The sequence below is a fragment of the Argopecten irradians genome, chromosome 11 (assembly GCF_041381155.1).
Source record: "Argopecten irradians isolate NY chromosome 11, Ai_NY, whole genome shotgun sequence".
In the NCBI taxonomy this organism is placed as follows: domain Eukaryota; kingdom Metazoa; phylum Mollusca; class Bivalvia; order Pectinida; family Pectinidae; genus Argopecten; species Argopecten irradians.
The window spans coordinates 10651614-10674245 of NC_091144.1; the positions used below are offsets into that span (position 1 = coordinate 10651614).

The 22632-nt window shown below is 34.5% G+C and overlaps 1 protein-coding gene across 1 annotated transcript; it reads right to left on the minus strand.

Moving 5' to 3' along the window:
• Window positions 1-579: 579 nt before the first annotated feature.
• LOC138334733 (uncharacterized) lies at window positions 580-18719 on the minus strand. The gene is made up of 4 exons (XM_069283425.1): window positions 18606-18719; window positions 16840-16960; window positions 5112-5204; window positions 580-3294 (listed from the first exon to the last, which is right to left on the minus strand). The coding sequence occupies exons 2-4, from the start codon at window positions 16897-16899 to the stop codon at window positions 3130-3132; spliced, it is 318 nt and encodes a 105-aa protein (XP_069139526.1). The 5' UTR covers window positions 16900-16960; window positions 18606-18719; the 3' UTR covers window positions 580-3129.
• Window positions 18720-22632: the final 3913 nt, after the last annotated feature.

Genomic DNA, 22632 nt, shown 5'->3' on the forward strand with positions numbered 1-22632 from the left:
ATCAACGTCAGTTGTGATGGATAACACTATAAAAGCACTTGCAAAGTATAACCTATATGGATCGTGTTTTCCCGATAGAACTTTACAATTTATTATAAATACAACTTTTACTAACTTTTAGTGAATGAGGTCTGCTTATCACAAATGGTCTTTATCAAGGAATGCCTGTCGTTATATGTTTATATCTTTAGTTAAATTTTACAATTCAAATGAAAAATTTCATGATAGTTTTATAGTGAAGATACCTTAATGAAGCTCTGCTCATCACTATTATTATATAATGATCGCAATAATGGGACGTCTGTTTCGGGTGTCACTGCCACTATCTCCATGGTATCACTATCCTGAAAATATGAAAATATTGGAAACAATTATGACATTATCACACGTAAAGCCATCGTGATTTTTATTTACTTTTTTTTTTGTTTTTTTGTTTTTTTTTTTGTTTTTTTTTTTTTTTTTTTTTTTTTTTTTTTTTTTTTTTTTTTTTTTTTTTTTTTTTTTTTTTTTTTTTTTTTTTTTTTTTTTCATAAAAAATTTGTATATACAATTTAAAAACACATCCCCTCGCAGGGGGACTTTCATTCATCACACCGTTGACACAAGAGACTTTCTCTCTCTCTCTTTCTTCATGTATTTGAATACATGTGGCACTTTTATACTTCCTTTCATTCCTTTTTATATACAATTTAAACAGATATCCCCTCGCAGGGGGCTTTCATTCATCACACCGTTGACACTAGAGACTTTCTCTCTCTCTCTCTCTCTCTCTCTCTTTCTTCATGTATTTGAATACATGAGGCACTTTTATCCTTCCTTTCATTCCTTTTTATATACAATTTAAACAGATATCCCCTCGCAGGGGGGCTTTCATTCATCACACCGTTGACACTAGAGACTTTCTCTCTCTCTCTCTCTTCTCTTCATGTATTTGAATACATGTGGCACTTTTATACTTCCTTTCATTCCTTTTTATATACAATTTAAACAGATATCCCCTCGCAGGGGGCTTTCATTCATCACACTGTTGACACAAGAGACTTTCTCTCTCTTTCTTCATGTATTTGAATACATGTGGCACTTTTATACTTCCTTTCATTCCTTTTTATATACAATTTAAACAGATATCCCCTCGCAGGGGGCTTTCATTCATCACACCGTTGACACTAGAGACTTTCTCTCTCTCTCTCTTTCCTCATGTATTTGAATACATGTGGCACTTTTATACTTCCTTTCATTCCTTTTTATATACAATTTAAACAGATATCCCCTCGCAGGGGGCTTTCATTCATCACACCGTTGACACTAGAGACTTTCTCTCTCTCTCTTTCTTCATGTATTTGAATACATGTGGCACTTTTATACTTCCTTTCATTCCTTTTTATATACAATTTAAACAGATATCCCCTCGCAGGGGGCTTTCATTCATCACACCGTTGACACTAGAGACTCTCTCTCTCTCTCTCTCTCTCTCTCTCTCTCTCTCTCTCTCTCTCTCTCTCTCTCTCTCTCTCTCTCTCTCTCTCTTTCTTCATGTATTTGAATACATGTGGCACTTTTATCCTTCCTTTCATTCCTTTTTATATACAATTTAAACAGATATCCCCTCGCAGGGGGCTTTCATTCATCACACCGTTGACACTAGAGTCTCTCTCTCTCTCTCTTTCTCTTTCCTCATGTATTTGAATACATGTGGCACTTTTATACTTCCTTTCATTCCTTTTTATATACAATTTAAACAGATATCCCCTCGCAGGGGGCTTTCATTCATCACACCGTTGACACTAGAGTCTCTCTCTCTCTCTCTCTCTCTCTCATTCCTCATGTATTTGAATACATGTGGCACTTTTATACTCCCTTTCATTCCTTTTTATATACAATTTTATTTTACAATTTCCGTCTCTTCCTGTCGTCCTAAATTTAGATGGCACGTGGTTGGAGTGGGAGTGGGAGGGGGTGGTTGGAACGGCAAATGGAAAATATTTGAAATAATTTAACAAACTTTATTAGATTGGCCCGCAAGGCCAAGATAACTTATAAAGATCGTGCACGCCTTGACCACCATCTTATAAGCAAACTTTGAACTTCTCAAGTTCCATCAATTCAGCTAAATAAGTCTGAAATGATTCCGACATAGTTCCAACCAAGTGTTCTTTAAAACACATTTTGAACTGCAAGGATGGGCGCAAAAGTCGCCATCTTGAACAAACTTTTTATTTATATCTTTTCCAATTTCACATGTGCTATAATTGTCAGATGACAATTTATTTTTCCCCATGTGGGGCAGTTGCCAGGTACTGACGGCAGGTCGGCAATTTTTCTCCACCTTTGACCCTGGCATATACTTAAATGACCCTACCGCTGTTAACAATATAAAAAAACCTTATCAAATCAAATATTTACATTTTTTTAGAAAAAAGGTCAACTGCGAGTGTACAGAAAGTAGTGGTTAGAATGTTAAATACTAAATGCGTGCTGTGTTTGTGCTGGGGTAGGTGGGTTGGGTAAAGTGAGTATTGTTAGGACCAGGGACAAAAAAAAAAAAAAAAAAACCTATCGACTACTTTCTGTACACTTCAGTTGAGTCAAATCCAACATTGTACACAAGTACTGATTGTAATGGGAGCCATTACACATTTACCTCAAACAACACCACAGTCCTTTCACTGCATGTTTTCAGTGTCCCTCAATTTTCATTTTTTTAGCAACGTATAAATTTCGACCAATTATAGGCCTCTGTACATCACCGTGCACGTGGCGACCGATCTATCAGAAAACATAGGTGTGTTGTCTGGCATCCCTTCAACCCCCATTTATCAATTTACACCAAAACCGGGGAAAATAGCTGAAGAAAGTGGACCCTGGTAGCCATGTTGGCATTTCTATTATGAAAACCCTTTATACACACCCCACGAGTGTGACTCAAGTTTCTGGATAATCGCACAAAACCCTTACAGATACATGTATCATGTATACCTCAAATAACCCAGAGTAACCCCACTGCATGGGTTTAAGTCTAATTAAGGGTGTACATTTTTGGGCGAGGGATTGGGGTTGGGACGATTATTGAGGGTTACCACATCCTCAAGCAACATCAGTCCATGGACTTAACAAGGATATTACAGTACATCACATGATGTAATCCTTGTGCCAGGCTGGTGCCCTCCTCACACGGCCAGACCTACGGACGGACACAGGGGCCGGAGCGGGTGGTGTAGCTGGCTCATCATCTAGATCTGCAAGGCTAAGGCTATCCTCCCCTCGGCAATCAGACGACGCAGTGAAGTACACAACCTGCAATAACACATGCTATATTTCAGTAAACAAATAAAGATGTATTATACCAATATTCGGTAGATATACAAGTGAGAATCTGGTCTAAACAATTATCAGATATGTTTCTGTGCACGTGGTTAACCGATATCACTTATATATATCATGGTATTATCTAAGAAAACAATGTCCAATAAAATTCTCCAAACATGAAAATTGTGTTATATATTAAACATGAATCCAAATGTTTACCTACTTTACAATAATATCAGATTGGTGTCAAATTAATCTAATTAAAATACAGATCCTTATAATCAATGCATTACATAGATGAAATCTGAAAATTCACTTTCCAGTTTCTGGAAGCAGCAATTTGACCAGAACGTACCCCCTAATGGATTATTGCCAGATCCTCATCGAATGGAGTGATATATGTAATGAGGATATGTATTTTAATCGTATTGGTCTGAAATTGAAAGTTCCAATTGTGCAGAGAAAACTGTATATGGTACATATTCTTTACACATGGTACTCTGATGTACAGCTATTGTGTAACTAATCTACAGCTACAGGTAAGGCATTCAACCAACTTTTACATTTCAACACAATTGTATAATGTCTACTCTAGTCATGCATGCATTGCATGTAATTTTCATGAAATTCCATACCAATGTTATTACCAGAGCTTTCTTGTGAGTTTAAATGCTCTTCATTCTGAGTGGAGCAGTACAAGAGGCAAAATGGCAGCAATGTAACTGCTGTTTATGTCGGACCATTCACTTAAATATAACTTGTCGGAAATTCACAAGATATGGAGGATTACCATGAAAACGTATTGATTTTTAGTATACCGCTCTACGTTATGAAATGAAGAATATGATTGGTCCTTTTAAAAACCATAATATCGAGATTTAGTTTATAATTCTAAAGGAAACTACATTGAAATTCAGTGAAAACGGCAAAGTGATGAAAAGAAACTTAAACATATAAAATTGTTCGTTAGGCTTTGTGTGATTCTTGGATGAGGAATTATTCCGAAAGTTTTCAATTAAAAAAACGTGGATTTGTGTGTAACATGTATGTATTCAAGAAATGAAGCAATTTTAAATCCGCGAAATTATTGAAACAATAAATATAATCAGAAATATATATAATATATGTTTCTGATATAATGAAAGCATTCAATTTTCAAAGAAAGAAAGTGTATGTTTCTGTTTAAAATCTAATCAGCATTGTAGGATTGCCTTTGCTGTCAAAATACATGTACTAAAGAGTTTGGATTTTCATCACAAGGAGTAATTCTGATGCGATTTGATTTATACCGATGTCCGTGAATCAATATATAAAACATAAAATATGTAATAATATGTATTATTGAAGTTTTGTATTACATTTATATTGAATTTAATTGATTTATTTGTTATTCATCTGCCCAATTTTTACAATGCTGCATTTAGTGTTGCTCTCTATACCTTTCACTGTACATTAGTTTACTTGGAACAATAGATTAGTTGAAACTAATCTACAGCTACAGGTAAACTAATATACAGTGAAAGGTCTACTTATCTACAGACAGAATAAGTACTTGAAAAAAGTCTAAAAAAAGCATGTGTGATAACAAAAGATGATATCCTAGCCATGTTTTAAGTAACAGAAACCTCTCAAACTGTAGACAGTTTTCGGTGTTTCTCCTATACATGTACGTACCCAGCCTGACTACGCTTTAAAGACACCATTATCTGTCTAGAAGTCTTTCGAGCTACAATACTACAGCCAGGAGAAAATATGATGTAGTCTACAAATAGAGTTAAACTAACTTCTAGAGAGTAAAATCTTACCACGGCCTCCGTCAGAGACAGACGACGGCCAACCGCAATAGCAATCGACATTGCTATCCGGCTAACCAGGCTAAGGCCACGGAAGGACACAGCCTACAAGAACAAAATCAACAGAAGTTCAGTTAACGAATTAAGACACAATATCCTGCAGATGTTTAAGTAAGCATCTGACCGAACAAATTGTTCAGATATGTTCGCATGGATAACATTAATTGATATTAGTAAAATAAGACTCTTTCTTAAGTGGATAGGGTAGTTGGCGATAATCTTCCCTAGGGTCATATCTACACGTTAAATAATTATAATATATTTTGTGATCCAGAGAGTAGAAAATTCCTATCATTCATATACAGATGAAATAGTCGTATAATCCTTACTTTATATGAAATTGTAATACTTTCTAAAACCTCGATCAACAGTACAGACATCGACTTCCATATAATTTTCTCCAAGATAATCATGAGAAAAACACGACGGTAAAATAAATTATCTCCAATCATGAAACCTTTACGATAACACTATTCACCTCCTTGACGATGATATTCACCCGAAATGTCTAAAATTGGTGTTCAAATGTTAGCAGAAAACTTTTTTCAAGGTGGGGAATAACGTGGCCTACAATTGGTTAGTAACATAAATTTAATTATCAGGGGTAAAATCTAATGTAGTGTATTACGAGCCTATGGGTGACAGCTGCTTGTAACTAGCTAGTAATGCTTAGTGTGGTCATACCAATGGATTCCTGGTTTGTAATGACATGAATGGTTACAGGTATTCCTAAATTACTTTTAATATGTATTTAATTTAAATAATAATGTTAAAATATGTTTATCTGTATGTCATCATTCAAGTATCATTGGAAAACTATAATTGGTTGTACAGGGTTATCAATCTACATTTACATTCAAGTATCATTGGAAAACTATAATTGGTTGTACAGGATAATCAATCTACATTTACATTCCAGTATCATTGGAAAACTATAATTGGTTGTACAGGGTTATCAATCTACATTTACATTCCAGTATCATTGGAAAACTATAATTGGTTGTACAGGGTTATCAATCTACATTTACATTCAAGTATCATTGGAAAACTATAATTGGTTGTACAGGATTATCAATCTACATTTACATTCCAGTATCATTGGAAAACTATAATTGGTTGTACAGGGTTATCAATCTACATTTATATTCAAGTATCATTGGAAAACTATAATTGGTTGTACAGGGTTATCAATCTACATTTACATTCCAGTATCATTGGAAAACTATAATTGGTTGTACAGGGTTATCAATCTACATTTACATTCCAAGTGACATATCGTTAGAGTGAAATTAGCATGCAATATAACTTAAAAATATGTTTATTAGTATTTTATCATTCCAATATCATTTGGAAAGCCATAATTGGTTGTACATGGTTACCAATCTACATTGACGTAATAATCTGTTGTCTAGATGAAAATCCGCCATTTTGTACCGCTTCGCCAGTTATTATCTTTAGCGACCATCTCGTAAGAAAGATAGTGAAGCTATATATACATAATGATATTCCGTTTAGGAATTATCGGATTTATTAGATACCACATCCATATAGCAATGTTGAACATGGTTTTATAGTGGACACGAGCATGAGATACTTGTATGGACAGGGCACAAGGGTTTGTAATGATAAACTTAACACACAAAAAATCTTCCAATCAATGTTTAAATTCTCTGACTCTGGATTGTTTTTTATTTATCATTACCAACCCCTATGGATGGAGCAATCTAAGAATTCAGATATTGTTTGGAATAAATGAAATGATAAGAGCCTCGCTGGTGTTTTGTCAGGACTTTATGGGGACCGGTAGATGGACACAAATACCACTGTATTTTCCAAACTACAGTAAAATAAACTTAAAACATCAAATGATGTCTCATACCTACGATATAGTAAAATATCTTGTAAAAGTTGAAGAATATCATATGAAATATCATAATAGAATGAAAAAGCAAAGCCTTCTTTATTTGTATTTACGTTTGTACCCGTATTTCATATTATTTTCACTGAATTGTAAAGAAATTTCATTAAAATGATGCTGATGATATTTTTTTCTCAATTTTTGAAGAAAAAAAAAACGATGATATTTTCCAAATATTTGCTAAGGGTCCTTTTTCCCAAAATAGCTGGCAAAAACCTTGTATACGTAGCTTCAGAATGTTTATTTGGCTCTATATATAAATAAAGAAAACTCAACGACGGCTTTTCAGAATATCTGATACGGCGAAACGTTCAAAGAATGTGTCATATATTTTTCTTTATTTTACACATTTTTTCCGTTGTATTATATTTGATATATCAGTTTATATATGTATACATATAAGTAATACAGTTTTAGAGAAACAATTTTATAGAGCCAATCGCTTGTGGTCCGACACTAATGGCCGCTAAAGATGACGCAATATCTGGCGAAGTGATGAACAATCGTCGACTTTCCATCTAATACAAAGCCGATTAATCATGGAGATTGGTATCTTTGTTATATGCATTAATATTTAAGTTGCTTTGATCAAATTATTATGAAGAAGCAAAGATTTCAAATTCATATTAGAAACGAAAAACGAGAAGCCCAACATCTGACAATTATTTATGTTTGGTAAAACACCCTCACCTAATTACTTTATTTTCAATTAAATAAACAAGATCTAAGTGTGGCGGATGCCAGCACATAAAGTTCCTGCAATCTCCACAGAGCCTAATTTGACAAGAGTGACCTCCCTGAATGGTGACGTGACATTGTTTTACCGTTAAATAAATTTCATTTTGTAGAAGAAAAGTCACATCATTTAAAGCTAATACATTAGGCACGGCAATCTCTATACTTTTATTAGATTTGCGTTCTCAACTATGTTCCTTTTTGTTCAATTTTGACCTATTGCATGCCGTGGCGGCCATCTTGGTTCCTGGTCTGCAAAAGCTGCACATATAAAGATCACCAAAAATGATCTCAAAATAGTTGTCACTAGTAACAATATGATATATAACTTAAAAATGCAACAAAAATGAACTTAGACCTAAAACGGATCCCTGCTGACCAGTGAATAAAGGGAGATAACTCTTGCTCTAAATTTGAAACAATCGCATATATTTTTCTTTCTTATAATTATGGTATTTTTCACTTTAAAAATTTAGAATCTTATTTTAACTACAGATTGAAACCGCTATCAGGCAAATCGGACCAGTAGTTAAATATATATAAGCAGATCGATTTTGAACAATGAATGGCTGTGTCGGCCATCTTGGATGGCGATCGGAAAACATGAAACCGGTCGACACATCTGCAGGTCACCAGAAATAGTCTCGCAAAATTTCATGGCGATCCGAGTTTACGAGAAAATGGTCGGACAAACATATGAACTCGCGATAGAAAAAGAAGAACAAGAAGAACAAAAAGAAGACAATAACTTCCCAACTCCGCTGAGGAACTTAATAACGAAATAAAAATATATTTCAAAGTAGGAACAAAAATATACAATAGTTCTATAATCTGTGTAGATGTATAGGCTGGTGATAACACTAAATAGAGCATTAGCTGCGTATAGAATAAGTAATGGAAACAGTGGATTACATAGGCATTAAACCAACATGACCTTGAAAATATTTGCCAAGGTCATGCTAGTGAACCAAGTATTTAATCATATTGAATGAGACTTTTAACCTTTCATTCATTGAGGACGTTTTCGATGACGTTGTAGTCTATAGCTAGTCATTCTACGTGAAAAAATGGCCAAACCTTAGTTACTAGTATATATACTTTAATAACATATCAAAAATCGATCTATTATCAGATAAGGGGAAATAAGGATTTGTAAGGTCAAAAAATGTACGTCAAAAGCGAAAACCCCATGAAATTTGTTTAATTTTATATCGGTCCACAAATATCATTTAAGTTATATTTTTAATATGCTAGTTAAACAGCGTAGAAAATAATAAAAATTACGATGACAAATTAAAAAAAAGTATTAAAAGCATTTTCTTAGATTGGTTTAAAAACGACTTTTCAACTTTTGGGACAAATTGTCTTGATATTGAACATTAATAGATAAATACGTTATACCCGTAATGTAAATTACGCCAGTACAATAATTAAAACAAGAGGCCCAAGAGGACTTGACGGTCACCTGAGTGCTGCTACAGAAAGAGCATTGCAAAGTTGGTTCAAATCTATAAAAAATTATTCACGAATTGAAATAAACTTTCAAGTTGAACTTTCGTTTTAGAATTTTTTGTTTGTTTTTCTTTTGTTTTTTTATTTTGATAGTTAGCGTATTATGTTACCAAACTTTATGCTTAAAATTCCAATTTGCTTTGCTAACGGTAAACAACAAAACAAAACTAGAAGTCAGTCAGTGATTTTATAAATTTCACTTTTTAATCTATGGAGATTATTTGGTTCCATCAAACCTGTGAATTCAGAAGAATTTGAAATTTTAGCCATTTTTGTCCCGCCCCTCTGGTCCCTGGGGGTCAGCCAGGACCAATATGGATATGGTGTTAAAAATGTTATTTCAGGCTAATAATTCTAACCCAGTTTGACTCATTTCCCATTAAAACTAAGCAAATAATGTTCATAAATGTGTTTTTCCTATATAGACTATAGTAAATTTGACCCCCTCCCAAGGGGAGAATCTGAGATCCCAGGGCCATGAAATTCACAATTTTTGTAAAGGCCTTCCAATCCATGAAGAGTATTTGGTTCCATCAAACCTGTGAATTCATAAGAAGATTTTTGAAGTTTTAGCTTATTCGACCCTTTTTGGCCCCGCCCCTAAGGCCCCTGGGGGTCGGCCAGAACCAATATGGATATGACGATAAAATGCTATCTCAGGCTAATTATTCTAACCCAGTTCTACTAATTTTCTATGAAAAATAAGCAGATAACATTCATAAATGTGTTTTTCCTACATAAGCTAAAGTAAACTTGACCCCCTCCCCAGGGGGAAACACGAGACCCCAGGGTAATTCACAATTTTTGTAAAGGACCTTAAGACCTTTCCATTTATGAAGAGTATTTGATTCTACCAGTTCCAGAATTTCAAAAGAAGATTTTTGAAGTTTTAGCTTATTTGACCCCTTTTGGCACCACCCCTAAGGCCCTGGGAGTCTTAATAGGATTCAATGGCCATTTCATAGGGATAATTCTGACAACATTTGACTCATTTCATTTTACAAATGACCAAATAATGCTCAAAAATGTGTTTCCCTATATAAACTATAGTAAACTTAACCGCCTACCCAAGGGGAAACCTGAGATCCCAGGGTTGTATAATTCACAATATTTGTAAAGGACCTTTAGACCTTTCTATCTGTGAAGAGTATTTGATTCTATCACATCTGTGAGTGGAGAAGAAGATTTTTGAAATAATAGTTAATTTTACCCCTTTTGGCCCCTCCCACAGCTCCCTGGGGGTGGGGACCATAAAATTCACAATTTTGATTGGCCTTATGCCTTAGAAGGTTTGTGCAAAATTTCATTGAATTTGCTTCAGCGGTTTTTGAGAAGAAGTCGAAAGTGTAAATTGTTTACGGACATACGACGGACGACGGACGACGCACGACGACGGATAAAAGGCGATTAGAATAGGTCACTTGACCTAAAAAAAACCACTTTTTTTTAATTTTATATCAAAATTACCCTTTAAGATAAATCCTTTTTAAAAATCAAAGTACTGAAAGTACTGCTGCGGTAAAACTTCTGGATGATAGGAGTTGATTCGAGTGTTAAAGATTGATAAGTCAATGGTTATATTATCAGTATAACTGAAAATTGGAAAACGATCCAAAGAAAACAGGACTTAAACTAAGGCTGAAAAAACTAATACAAATAATTGTTTTTTATTTGGTCGTAATAATTTATCACATTGATTTATTTTCTCACATTTTGTACAGGTCCAGTTATTCTAAATACACATAATGCATTTCAGTGCATAACCTTCAATCAAAGAGGAAGTATTTATGTTGTCAAGTTTATATAAAGAAAAGTTTCAGCATTATGGTGACTTGTAATGTCAAATTAAATTGATTTTTTTTTGTTAAAAACTAAACAGGCATTCTTCAGATATCAAGAAAAAACTTACTGGTTATATTATATAAAATCTCATATAATGTTTAAGCGATACCGTACACGTATTTGACCTTTAATGACTAATATGAATGACATCAAGGATTTCCTTTTTAACAAAAATGTATCTAGCAAGTTTAAGAACACCATACTATCTATAAGTACAAAATTTAATGGTTGTCAGACCGTGTAACATATATAACTAACGTATATTGTCATAAAGGATGACTTTCATGCTTCATAACTTCACGAATACTACTTTGGCAACATATCAGGGAGAAAGAGGGGAAAGAGAGGGAAAGAGAGAAAAAAAAAATCTCTGTCAGCTATCAGCTGTTTACCGGTATATGCTTTATCAAGTTTCAAGTACATGAATGTATATATATTAACTAAAGAACTAAATAACCTGAGTTAATTAACTAAACGACATGTTAATGGCACGAAGGATTTTTTTGTCAAAACATGTTAATATTTTTTCTCTATGTCTATCAAGTTTGTAGTACATTACAACATTAACAAACGGTAACGGCACGAGTTACCTAAATGACAGATATTGTCATCAGTGTCCTTTTCTAACTACAATTTGTAAATATCTTCTTATTAAACATTATGGAAAGTTGTTCAGCAAAATTTGGAGCAAGGATAGGTCCAAAATTCGGATCGCAAATTCACTCAGAAATTTTTACTTTGACATGATAAATTTACTTTGAAATTTGACTATTGGTTCCAAAACTGTTTTCATAAGGCTTGAACATGATAATTTACTTTGAAATATGAATATTGGTAGAAAAACTGTTCTTATAAGGCTTGGTTCAAGAAAAAACATAATTGTAGTATATGAATTAATGAAGGATAGTGACACGCTTACTTTTTACTGTTTTTGATGAATTGATACAAATCTATCAGATTAGTACTAATTTTGTGGAATATCACGGTTTTAGTATCTGCTATCAGAGAATACCTGAATTAGGCCGACTCTCTGAAATATGTCAAATTTGTTTCCTACTTACATTAAATATTTCATATTGATCTGTACAATGTAATGAAAAAATAACATTCTCCTAACCGGAGGAGAAGATGGGAAGACTTAATTAGTTCAGTCGAATCATTTGAAATGGGTTGATATTTCTAAAATTTCCTTTACTGTAACGAAAATTAATAAGCTTCAACTGGTTCTCAATAAATCTCATTTAAAGCAGATTCACTCAGCAAATTTTACTTTGACATGATAATCATAACTCTGAAAAAACAGTGTGTTACAAATTATGTATCTTTTAAATTTATCAAAAGTACATTTGCCTTAGTACAGCAATAGTATCACGTACAATGTATTACAATTCATTTATAGTTTAAAAACACCTCGCGAATTTTCTAATTTCATATTGCATAAACAACCAAACGATAAGAATTATCGTTATAACTTCATGACACTTAATCCTCAAAACAATAGAACAGCACACTCTAGACCACACTGCTTAATGTTTTTGATATTCTCCAAAAAGAACTTTATGATTTTGTCATTCTTCTTTATATGTAACATATTTTCTACTTGGTCAAATTTTTTTGAAATTGATATTTATATATTATGTTTCTCTATACAATGTATTTGTCAAAGAGAACTAATAAAGAAACTTGATGTGGTCATGATCAATGTATCACACACCTTCACGCTTGGCTGCACACTGCTACAGATACGAAGAGATGTATATATGGGGTGGTTATCTATCCTTTAATCTTTGAAATACTTTTCTCGAAAACCCAGCTCCCTACCGCTCCGAACCGCTGTAAATGAAAATGTGTATGAGCAAGGGACGTCAGAAACATTATATAACATGTGTCGAGAATATGTATAACAGTATTTACATTAAAACCTATCTATTAAAACCACCCAGTGGTCCGAGTAAAAGTGGTCTTAATAGCGAGGTGGTCTTAATTCTGAGGTGGACCAGGTTTCTTCTATGATCATGACGATCAAGAACAGAAACTCTGTATCCTAGCTGACCGGTACATAATATATGTACTGTATTTTTTGTTAAAAATTGAAATTTTATGAAAAATGCAATATACATGTATATATAAATGTATATTATAAATATATTTTTTATTTTTTTGTTCAATTTTTTTGCATTTAACACATTTACAAATACATGGGACATCAACATAAACTTGACATGACATATACATTACATTTATATAAAAAACATAAGAAACATAACATAGCATGCTGAGTATGTACATGTACGTGTGGGGGAAAAAACCAGTTTGATATATTTTGGTTAAGATAAATTTGCAAATTACTATATTTGATCAATTAGTTTTGTCGGCCATTAGAATCTTAATCATATCATATTTTAATGCATGCGTATCTAATCAAAACCAATAATTTACAAATATTTTTTAAAGATTGATAAATTAGGGACATATAATGACTATACCATTTATTTCTAGAGCATAGACATATTTTTTTCATTAAATTAAGTTAAATGGTGTGTGCTTACTTAAATCTTAAACTGAATTTCACTGAAGTAATTGTTGACAATCTAAATGAAAATACTTTTTCTAGACATTACTTTCTATTATGTTTTAATTATAATTCAAATACATATCGTTAGTTTAATCAGAGATTTAGATAGTTATTAAATTATCTATGTCTCTGGTTTAATTATCACATAGTATCACCTGAGGTAAATGAGAATCTATGTGTTTTAAAAATTGGTATTGATCTGTGTAAATTATTATTAATATTTACGTAAATCGATTTTAATTACCCCGCCATGTGCAATGATTGGTCAAATAATAACTTACGATCACAATCGGTAAAGTGTTTGAAAGACTACTGTGCAATAGTCAAGCGTACTTTTAACTAATGCAAAACACCGATTGTTTACCGCAACAAAATAGATGACACATCTATTGAAATGAGATGATTGATGTACGGTACTTCATAAATATCTGAAATAAGATCAATATATCTCATACATTAAAGAATTTTAATTCCATTGGCGTTACACGTATGAGAAAGAACTGCCTAAATCGTTCGATCTCGCCACCAGAGCTATCGAAAGAACGTTGCATTACTTGTGGTTTCGATCACGTCAACTGCCAGTCACAAGTATGCAAATGATGGCGATTAACACTCTCCTAGTACAGGTAGATAATCTGATAATTAGGTCGACGGAAACAAAAGACTGACTGATGTACCTGCGGGTAGTTGTTCACGGGGTTGCTGCGTGCGGGAAGGTGAGGCACAGCGAGGTGTGAAGTCACATGTGCCTGTGGTCATAATCAAATGGTCAATTAGTGTTAATTTAGTGGTCGTTGGGACTATTAAAATTGGTCGTAAAACGGAATAGCGGTGTGATTGTATTTCTGAAGAGAAAAAAAAATCGGAACTGAAAAATAAGTGGCCGTAATAGTGGGATGTTCGTAATTTAGTGTATATGCTATACATGTCTATGTTTGGAATAAACTTTTGGAAAATAAAAATAAAATAAAACAAAAATAAATATAAAGACAAAATAAGGAATATTTTCAAGCATGGTGAATTAACAACAAATAAAAATATGAAATAAAAAAAAAAATAAAATTAAACCCTAAAAAAGGAAATCATCAAATCCCTTGTAAACATTGCATTGTAATGTGTTGGGCGAGGAACAACCACCGTTACAACCAGTCAAGATAATCATGATCCACCACAAGATACTACTAGCTTGATGCGAAGTGCAGCCAAACTATATATATATTCTTACGGTAATATCCGCTAAAAATGGCCTACGTATCCTATAGAATAATGTGGAATTTCCCAAACAAACTTTGTAATGACGGACACGTGTATATATGTACATGACGGATTCCGAAATTAGCCTAAAACTCGCCAAATACGAGAAAAATACAATGCAACACAAATGACCTCGTTTGATTAAGAACTAGTCAAACTCTGATAACAACGGCGATTTATGTACATGTATGTCGCGATCAGTTTTAAACAGTTACTCTGGTAAGCACTCCATTTTGTTCTCGATTTCACGCAAGATCGACTTCACGTTTTGCTGAAAATGTACATAGAAATCGAACACCCGAAAAGGCCTCCACGGGGTGACTCGACAAAACTTGTAAACAAATAAAAATGAACTCAAACACGTCAGGTAGTTTGTACGGAAGGCCGAAAAACAGATAATTCTGCCAAATGAACTCAACTATTTTCCCGTACTTTTATCAAACAAAATTCTGAAAAATGTAAAAAAAAAAAAAGATTTACAGATCAAAAGTTATGTCATTTTAAAAGTGTAACATGATTTATGGGACACTGGCAGTACAATGTACACGCAGGGGCTTGGCACAATGTCCAACCAACAGTCAATATTTAAATATATATTAATTTACATTAATCAGGTTGGGCACAACCCTGCATATGGGTAACAGTTATCCAATTGAGTAACAGTTACCTGTTTGAGTAATCAATAAGTTACCCATATGAGGAATATTGTGTAAGAAAAATGCATGAAGTTGTTTTTAAACTTTTTTATCCAAAAAAGGGCGCAGTAATTTTGACATGGCACCATTACTTACATAACATAGTACATTATTAATCAAAATGGGACAAACGTCATTGTCTCAATTTTGGTAAACGTCACAAAATAAACCACCTCCATTGCTTACTATGGTGCTAAAAATATAACACAGGTAAAACTCATTCAACCATGACATTTGCACTGATATCCCCGATAGCTATACACCGAAGTCAATGGAGAGCACCTAAATTATCGTCTTACAACACAGTTAGACAACAGAATTTGATATTTCACCGTCAGAAACGTAGAGTCTTTGATCAGTTGTAAGGCATTCTAAAAACTATGACGCCCTTTTTTGATAATTATTTTTAAAACAGCAATATGCGTTTTCTTTTCACATGATTACTCAATTGGGTAACTTATTGGTAACTGTTACCCATATGCAGGGTTGTGCCCAACCTGTTAATTCGTGCCGAGTCCCTGTGTACGCACATGCATCAGGTGCAATTAAATTGATGTATTATGGCTGTTTATAATATATATTTAAGGATTTTTTTATCTTAAATATTTTTTTTCGTTGTTTACTGGTATGTAAACTGCATGAATTTGTTGGACAAGTGTTTAAAATGACGCGCATTAGCGCGCCATGTTGGAATCTCGGAACAGGTGGCGCCAATTTCGCGGGAAATGTTGTCAAGTTCAAAAAGTTCTCAAATTATAGTTCCACAATAACACAATCTTTTTCATTCCATTGATGCAATATTTCTGAATATTTGTTGGATATATATTTTAAATGACGCGCGTCATGTTGAAATATCAGTCCAACAAATGCAGTTTACACAACAGTAAACAACAAAATATAATAAAAAAATCAGTGTAAACTCAAATTCTGGGGTTTTAACCCCAGAAAGATATTTTTCTCAACCCCAGATTTATATGTCATCACATGTAAATATTAATTAACATGTTGATTGGAGAAGGCTTCATCAGTTGTAATAACATATGGCTAATCCCATTATTTTTTTGTCCTGACAATAAAATACATTTAAAGTAAAAAGTAATTTAAAGTTAATTTTAGTCTGGACAAGGAAAAAAAGCTTAATTTACATACCTTTCCACGAACAATAGCCTTGAATATAAAATGGAAGAGCAAAAACAGCAAAGCCTCCATGATTCTTGAATTCTTGGATCGATACAAAGAGCGTGCGTGTCAGTCAGAAGGTTTCTGAGATCTGGAAAGAGAGTTGAAGAAAAATTTCTGAACCAATAATATTCTTTTTTTTTTGTCATGTGACCAGTATCAGCCAATAAGGGCAACTTCCGAGTAGTGAAAAGAGGTCAACTCACCACTTCACGGGTATACACGAGTCGGCTTATTTAAAATTTCATACATATATATTAAAGTCCCATAATGTTTTTATGGATTTTCTTCAAACTAAACATCGATAATCCTTATGAATCTTTAATAAATTTTTATCAAATATGTAGTTTCGACAAAAATGCATATTGAAAATATTTATAAATAGACCACGTAAATGTGTTTGTCTGAAAATAGCCTATGTCCTGTATGTACCCGAATGAGTAAATCTCAACGACACTACGGGGAAATTTAGAACATGTTTATATTTATTCAATGTTTTACAATGTTCATCCTTATAAAACTGGTTCTTCTTTCCAAAATAAAATACAATATTTCAATAGAACTAAACACTCCATTCTGACGACTTTAAACACGCTTTGTACGCAAAAACTACAAAAGAGCGAAGTATTACTGAGAAGAGAATACCCCTCGGTTACCTCTTAATCGAGCGCGTGTACCCGCTTCGCTCTTACCTGTGTATACTGTATTGTAAATGGTCTCGTGCAACACTGGTTGTTCTCTTAATACTTGATTATTTTTAAGTAATTGACTTTCAATGGTTAACTCCCTTACTGGTTCCATATGACCAAACTCTGATAAAAGTTCTTCAAGGATTTGAAGATTTTAAGTAGAATTTTAATTAAGGTCTATAGAGACTCATTTATAAAAAGACGAAAATAAGATAACAATACATTTTTTTGTCCTGCTAAAGATTAAAGTTATATACATGTTTACATTCAAATCAGCAAGGCTTCTTGGTCCATACCTCGAGCTTTGTTTGCTCAAAATTTCATGAAATAAAGACTAAACAATAGGATGGCTCTTAAATCTTGGCATACCCTTGATAAAGAGGGGAAGTCGTTTACTTTAATAGATTTATTTTATAAGGAACTATGATTTTAAATTTCTTGAATTTTTTTAGCGAAGGTGAGCGAAAATAATGCCAAACTGGCCTTAAGCATAAGGCCAGGCGCCACCATACATTAATTAGCGTCGTCTGTCAACATCTACAACGTACAAAGCGGCCCTCAAGTGTGATTTTATCCACGTGTAGACTCTGGCACCAACAGACTGTAAATAACAGAATCTCCAGATGTTTCCCAATCATTGCTATGTCTACAATCCTGATTAACTACTGCATTTTGTATTTTTTTTTCTACGATTAAAAATATTACGAAAACATGATGGGATTTTAAGGATGTGTCTAATTTAGATAGAATAGTTTAATGACACGCATCCTCAATATTCCAGGGGTTACTATCGCTGACGTTATGATATATATTCACAGCAAAGCTACATGTAGTAACCAATGTGCATCTATCGGTCTATCTGTAACCACATTGACCAGTCATATTTAGATTATCATCAAATATGGGGCTTTTGGAGCCTACATAACTTATCTAGATATTTCCGTAAAAATAGCTAGGAAGGGGATCTTCTGGATTACTTTCTGATTTCTACCATTTATTAAGGTTAAGGCATATTGATATTGTAGACACTCAAACCCACACACATACCGTTACATATCCTCGATAGGACTCCAATGACATATACAAATACTCCTTCTTTCCACATATACAAACAGCAGCAGTACAAGACACAACACTCGTCGTCTTCAAGGCATACATCCCATGTACAGTCCTTGAAGCCTTCACAATCCACTTAAATCTACTCCTTTTATCCCATTTTTATCTTCATGCTGCACAAATTAATATCAAAGTACAACGTATACTCCCATAGACCACAAATCGTCAATATTGACGGCCTGTACCAAGAAGACACTGTTAAAACTAGTGATTTTTGTATGCCTACAGTAAATGGATATATCACTTCTTAGATGTACTTGTTTAGCATGAACATAACGTAGTTAATATAAAGTGGTTATAATTCATCCGTCCTAACCTTATATATTATTGTTATATCCCTATTAAATAGTTTCTATATAAACTCACTTGACAAAAATGTCAATAAATGTACTCTTCCGTTGAACGGTCCAAAGAACTGTTAAAAACAACTGTTACTAGAAAAATATGCTGTTGAACTGTTTTGAGTCAATGATAATAACAAAACAGTTAGTCGATAACACACACAAACTTTTGCCCTCCTCGGGTAACAGTTTGTCTTCGGGTTCAACAAATTATCTGTTGCTCTCAACCCCACTCAATAACTGTACGAGAAACAGTTCATCGGGTTTGTCCCAACACCTCGGGAAAGAGTTTTGTCTGTTGACTGAAAAAAGCATGAAACAGTTCTATACTATTTACCGGCCAATAGTTTGACTTCTAACCGGTGCGCAACGTTCCCATGCGCTTTATTGGTGACGTCATAATTAATTGTTGACGTCATAAACACCGGCGCGCCAGTGTAACGTTGAAAATGGACCTCCGTTGAAAATTGACCTCGGGTCAGTTTTCAACGTTGAAAACAGACCCCGAACACCGTTGAAAATTGAACATGTCGTTGAAAATTGACAGTGTCTAGGGTCAATTCTCAACGGCAGGTCTGTTGAAAAATGACCTTGGCAAACTATCAACGGGTGGTCTTTTGAAAAGTTTGTACTTATGATTTTTTATGATTATATTTTCGACGATTTTTCGTTTGTCAGGTATTCAGTAATTGTTAATATATATTTATTCCCTGCAATACAAGAATACATGTATTATATATCTGCGTATGGATCAGCTATGTTGTGTTCTGCGTATGGTTGTGTTGTGTTGTTTTGTGGTTGTGTGTTGTTGTTGTGTTGTTTGTTGTTGTGTGTTGTTGTTATGTTGTTTGTTGTTGTGTGTTGTGTTGTGTTATTATGTGCGGTTGTGTAATGTTATTGTGTTGTGTGTTATTGGTGTCTTGTTGTGTTGTGTGTAGTTGTATGCTGTGTGGCTGTGTTTTGTGTTGTTGTCTGTTGTGTTGTTGTTCCGTGTTTGTGTAATGTGTTGTTGTGTGATGTTTTTCATGATATGTTGTTGCTTTATGTTGTGTTATTGTGTATTGCTGTGTTGTTGTTGGTAGGTGGTGTTGTATTGTTGTTGTGTTGTGTGTTGTGGTGTGGTTGTGTTGTGTAATGTGTTGTTGTGTGATGTTTTGGTGTGTGATTTTGTGTTGTGTTATGCTGTATTGTGCGATGTTGTCGTGTGTTGTGTTGTTGTGTGTTGTGTTGTTGTGTGTTATTGTGTTGTTATTGGGTGGTGTTGTATTGTTGCTGCGTGGTTGTGTGTTGTGGTTGTGTTGTGTGATGTGTTATGTGTTGTTGTGTGATGTTTTGTTGTTATGTTGCGCTGTGATGTGAGGCGTGTTATGTTGTTGTGGTGTTGTTGTTAGGTGGTGTTGTGTTGTTGTTGCGTGTTTGTGTGATGTGTTCTTGTGTTAGTTGTGTGATGTTTTGTTGTGTAGTGTTGTTGTGTTGTTGTTGGATGTTGTTGTTGCGTGGTTGTATGTTGTGGTGTGGTTGTGTTGTGTGATGTTTTGTTGTGATGTTGTGTTGTGTTATTGTGTGATGTTATGTTGTGTGATGTTGTGTAATGTGATTTTGTGTTATTTTGTTGTGTTGTGTGATGTGTTGTTGTGTGGTGTTGTGTTGTGTAGTGTTGTTTTGTTGCTGGTGTGTTGATGTGCTGTGTGGTTTCATGGTGATGTTGTGTCGTGTTGTGTTGTTGTGTAAAAACGAGTTCTTATGGGGTCACTTTTCAACGGGGTCTATTTTCAACGGGTCGTGTAAAAAGTGCGCTTAATGTTCAGTTTTCAACGGTTTTCGGGGTAAAAAATTTTCAACGTTGAAAAATGACTTGAGGTCAGTTTCAACGGGAGTCCATTTTCAACGTTACACCGGATCGACCAAAATACCGATATTATATCGGCGAAAGTCTTTCTCACTTGAGATGGCGGCTGTGGCGGACATCTTGGCTTTCGGATCGACCCGAAAAATAACAACACTTTGTCAGGACTATGTCAGGATCATTTCATGCACGTTTCGGCCAAATCGCACCGTTAGAACTTGAGAAGAATTTCAAAATGTGTTTCAAGATGGGGGCTGCGGTAGCCATCTTGGATTTGGGATCGACCCGATAAATAACAACCCTTTGTCGGGATCATGTCAGGATCATTTCATGCAAGTTTCAGACAAATCGCACCGTTAGAACTTGAGAAGAATTTCAAAATGTGTTTCAAGATGGCGGCTGCGGTAGCCATCTTGGATTTGGGATTGACCCGATAAAAAACAACCCTTTGTTGGGACCATGTCAGGATCATTTCATGCAAGTTTCAGACAAATCGCACCATTAGAACTTAATCTGAAAGTAATTCATTAAATGACAACAAAATTGCATCATTGTGCGATTTGCAACTTTTTGTGGGGATTTCGTGTATTAAAATCCCTTTTTTAAGATAGAGCCCATCAGAGGTCTATTTTATTCTATTCTCATGGCCAGGCCTACAGGTTTTGGCGGACGGAAAGTGACCTTAGCTCTTTTGGTAGAATATGCCAAAAAAGTGTACAAAAAAGTTTTTGCAAGTCCACAAGGTTCAGCATACATTTCTGTCACCAAATAAACCACGACATTATGTTTACTAGTGTTTAAAGCATGTATGCTATATATGTAGTACATCTGTAGGAGCGCCGATTTGACAACATTCGACTTAAAAAAACCATACACATAGAGTCATTTTTGACCTTGTCAGAAGATATATATGAGCGGCTTCAGTATATATTTAAAATGTAGGTCTATTAAAAACAAGAGGCCCAGAGGGCCTGTATCGCTCACCTGGTTTGTAATTCCAAGTAATGTTCTGAATACAGGTTCATTGTTTCTTTTCTGAAGGAATTTTAATATTAACCTCTAAATCCCCTATTGGGCCCCACCCCTCCTGCCCCCAGGGGATCAGAGCCAAAATTTATACAAGTTTTGTTCCCCTTCCCCCAAGGATGTTTATGGCCAAATTTGGTCACAATCCAAGCAAAACTCTAGGACAAGTAGCGATTTATAGGATTTACCTCTATTTCCCCTATTGGGCGCCCCCCCCCTCTCCTGCCCCCGGAGGGTCAGAGTCAAAATTTATATAAGTTCTGTTCTCCTATATCCAAGGATGTTTATGGCCAAATTTGGTTACAATCCATGCAGAACTCTAGGACAAGTACCGATTTATAGGATTTACTTATAATTCCCCTATTGAGCCCTGCCCCTTCTGCCCCTTCTGCCCCCCGGGACCAGAGCCAAAATTTATACAAACTCAGTTCTTATTCTCCCAAGGATATTTCTGGCCAAATTTGGTTACATTCCTACAGAACTCTATGACTAGTAGCGATTTAAAGGATTTACCGCTATTTGCCCTATTGGGCCCCACCCCTCCGGCCCCCGTGGGGCCAGAGCCAAAATTTATACAAGTTCTGTTCCCCTTCCCCCAAGGATGTTTGTGGCCAAATTTGGTTACAATCCATGTAGAACTCTATGACAAGTAGCGATTTAAAGGATTTACCTCTATTATCCCTATTGGGCCCCTCCCCTCCTGCCCCGGGGGGACCAGAGCCAAAATTTATACAAGTTCTGTTCC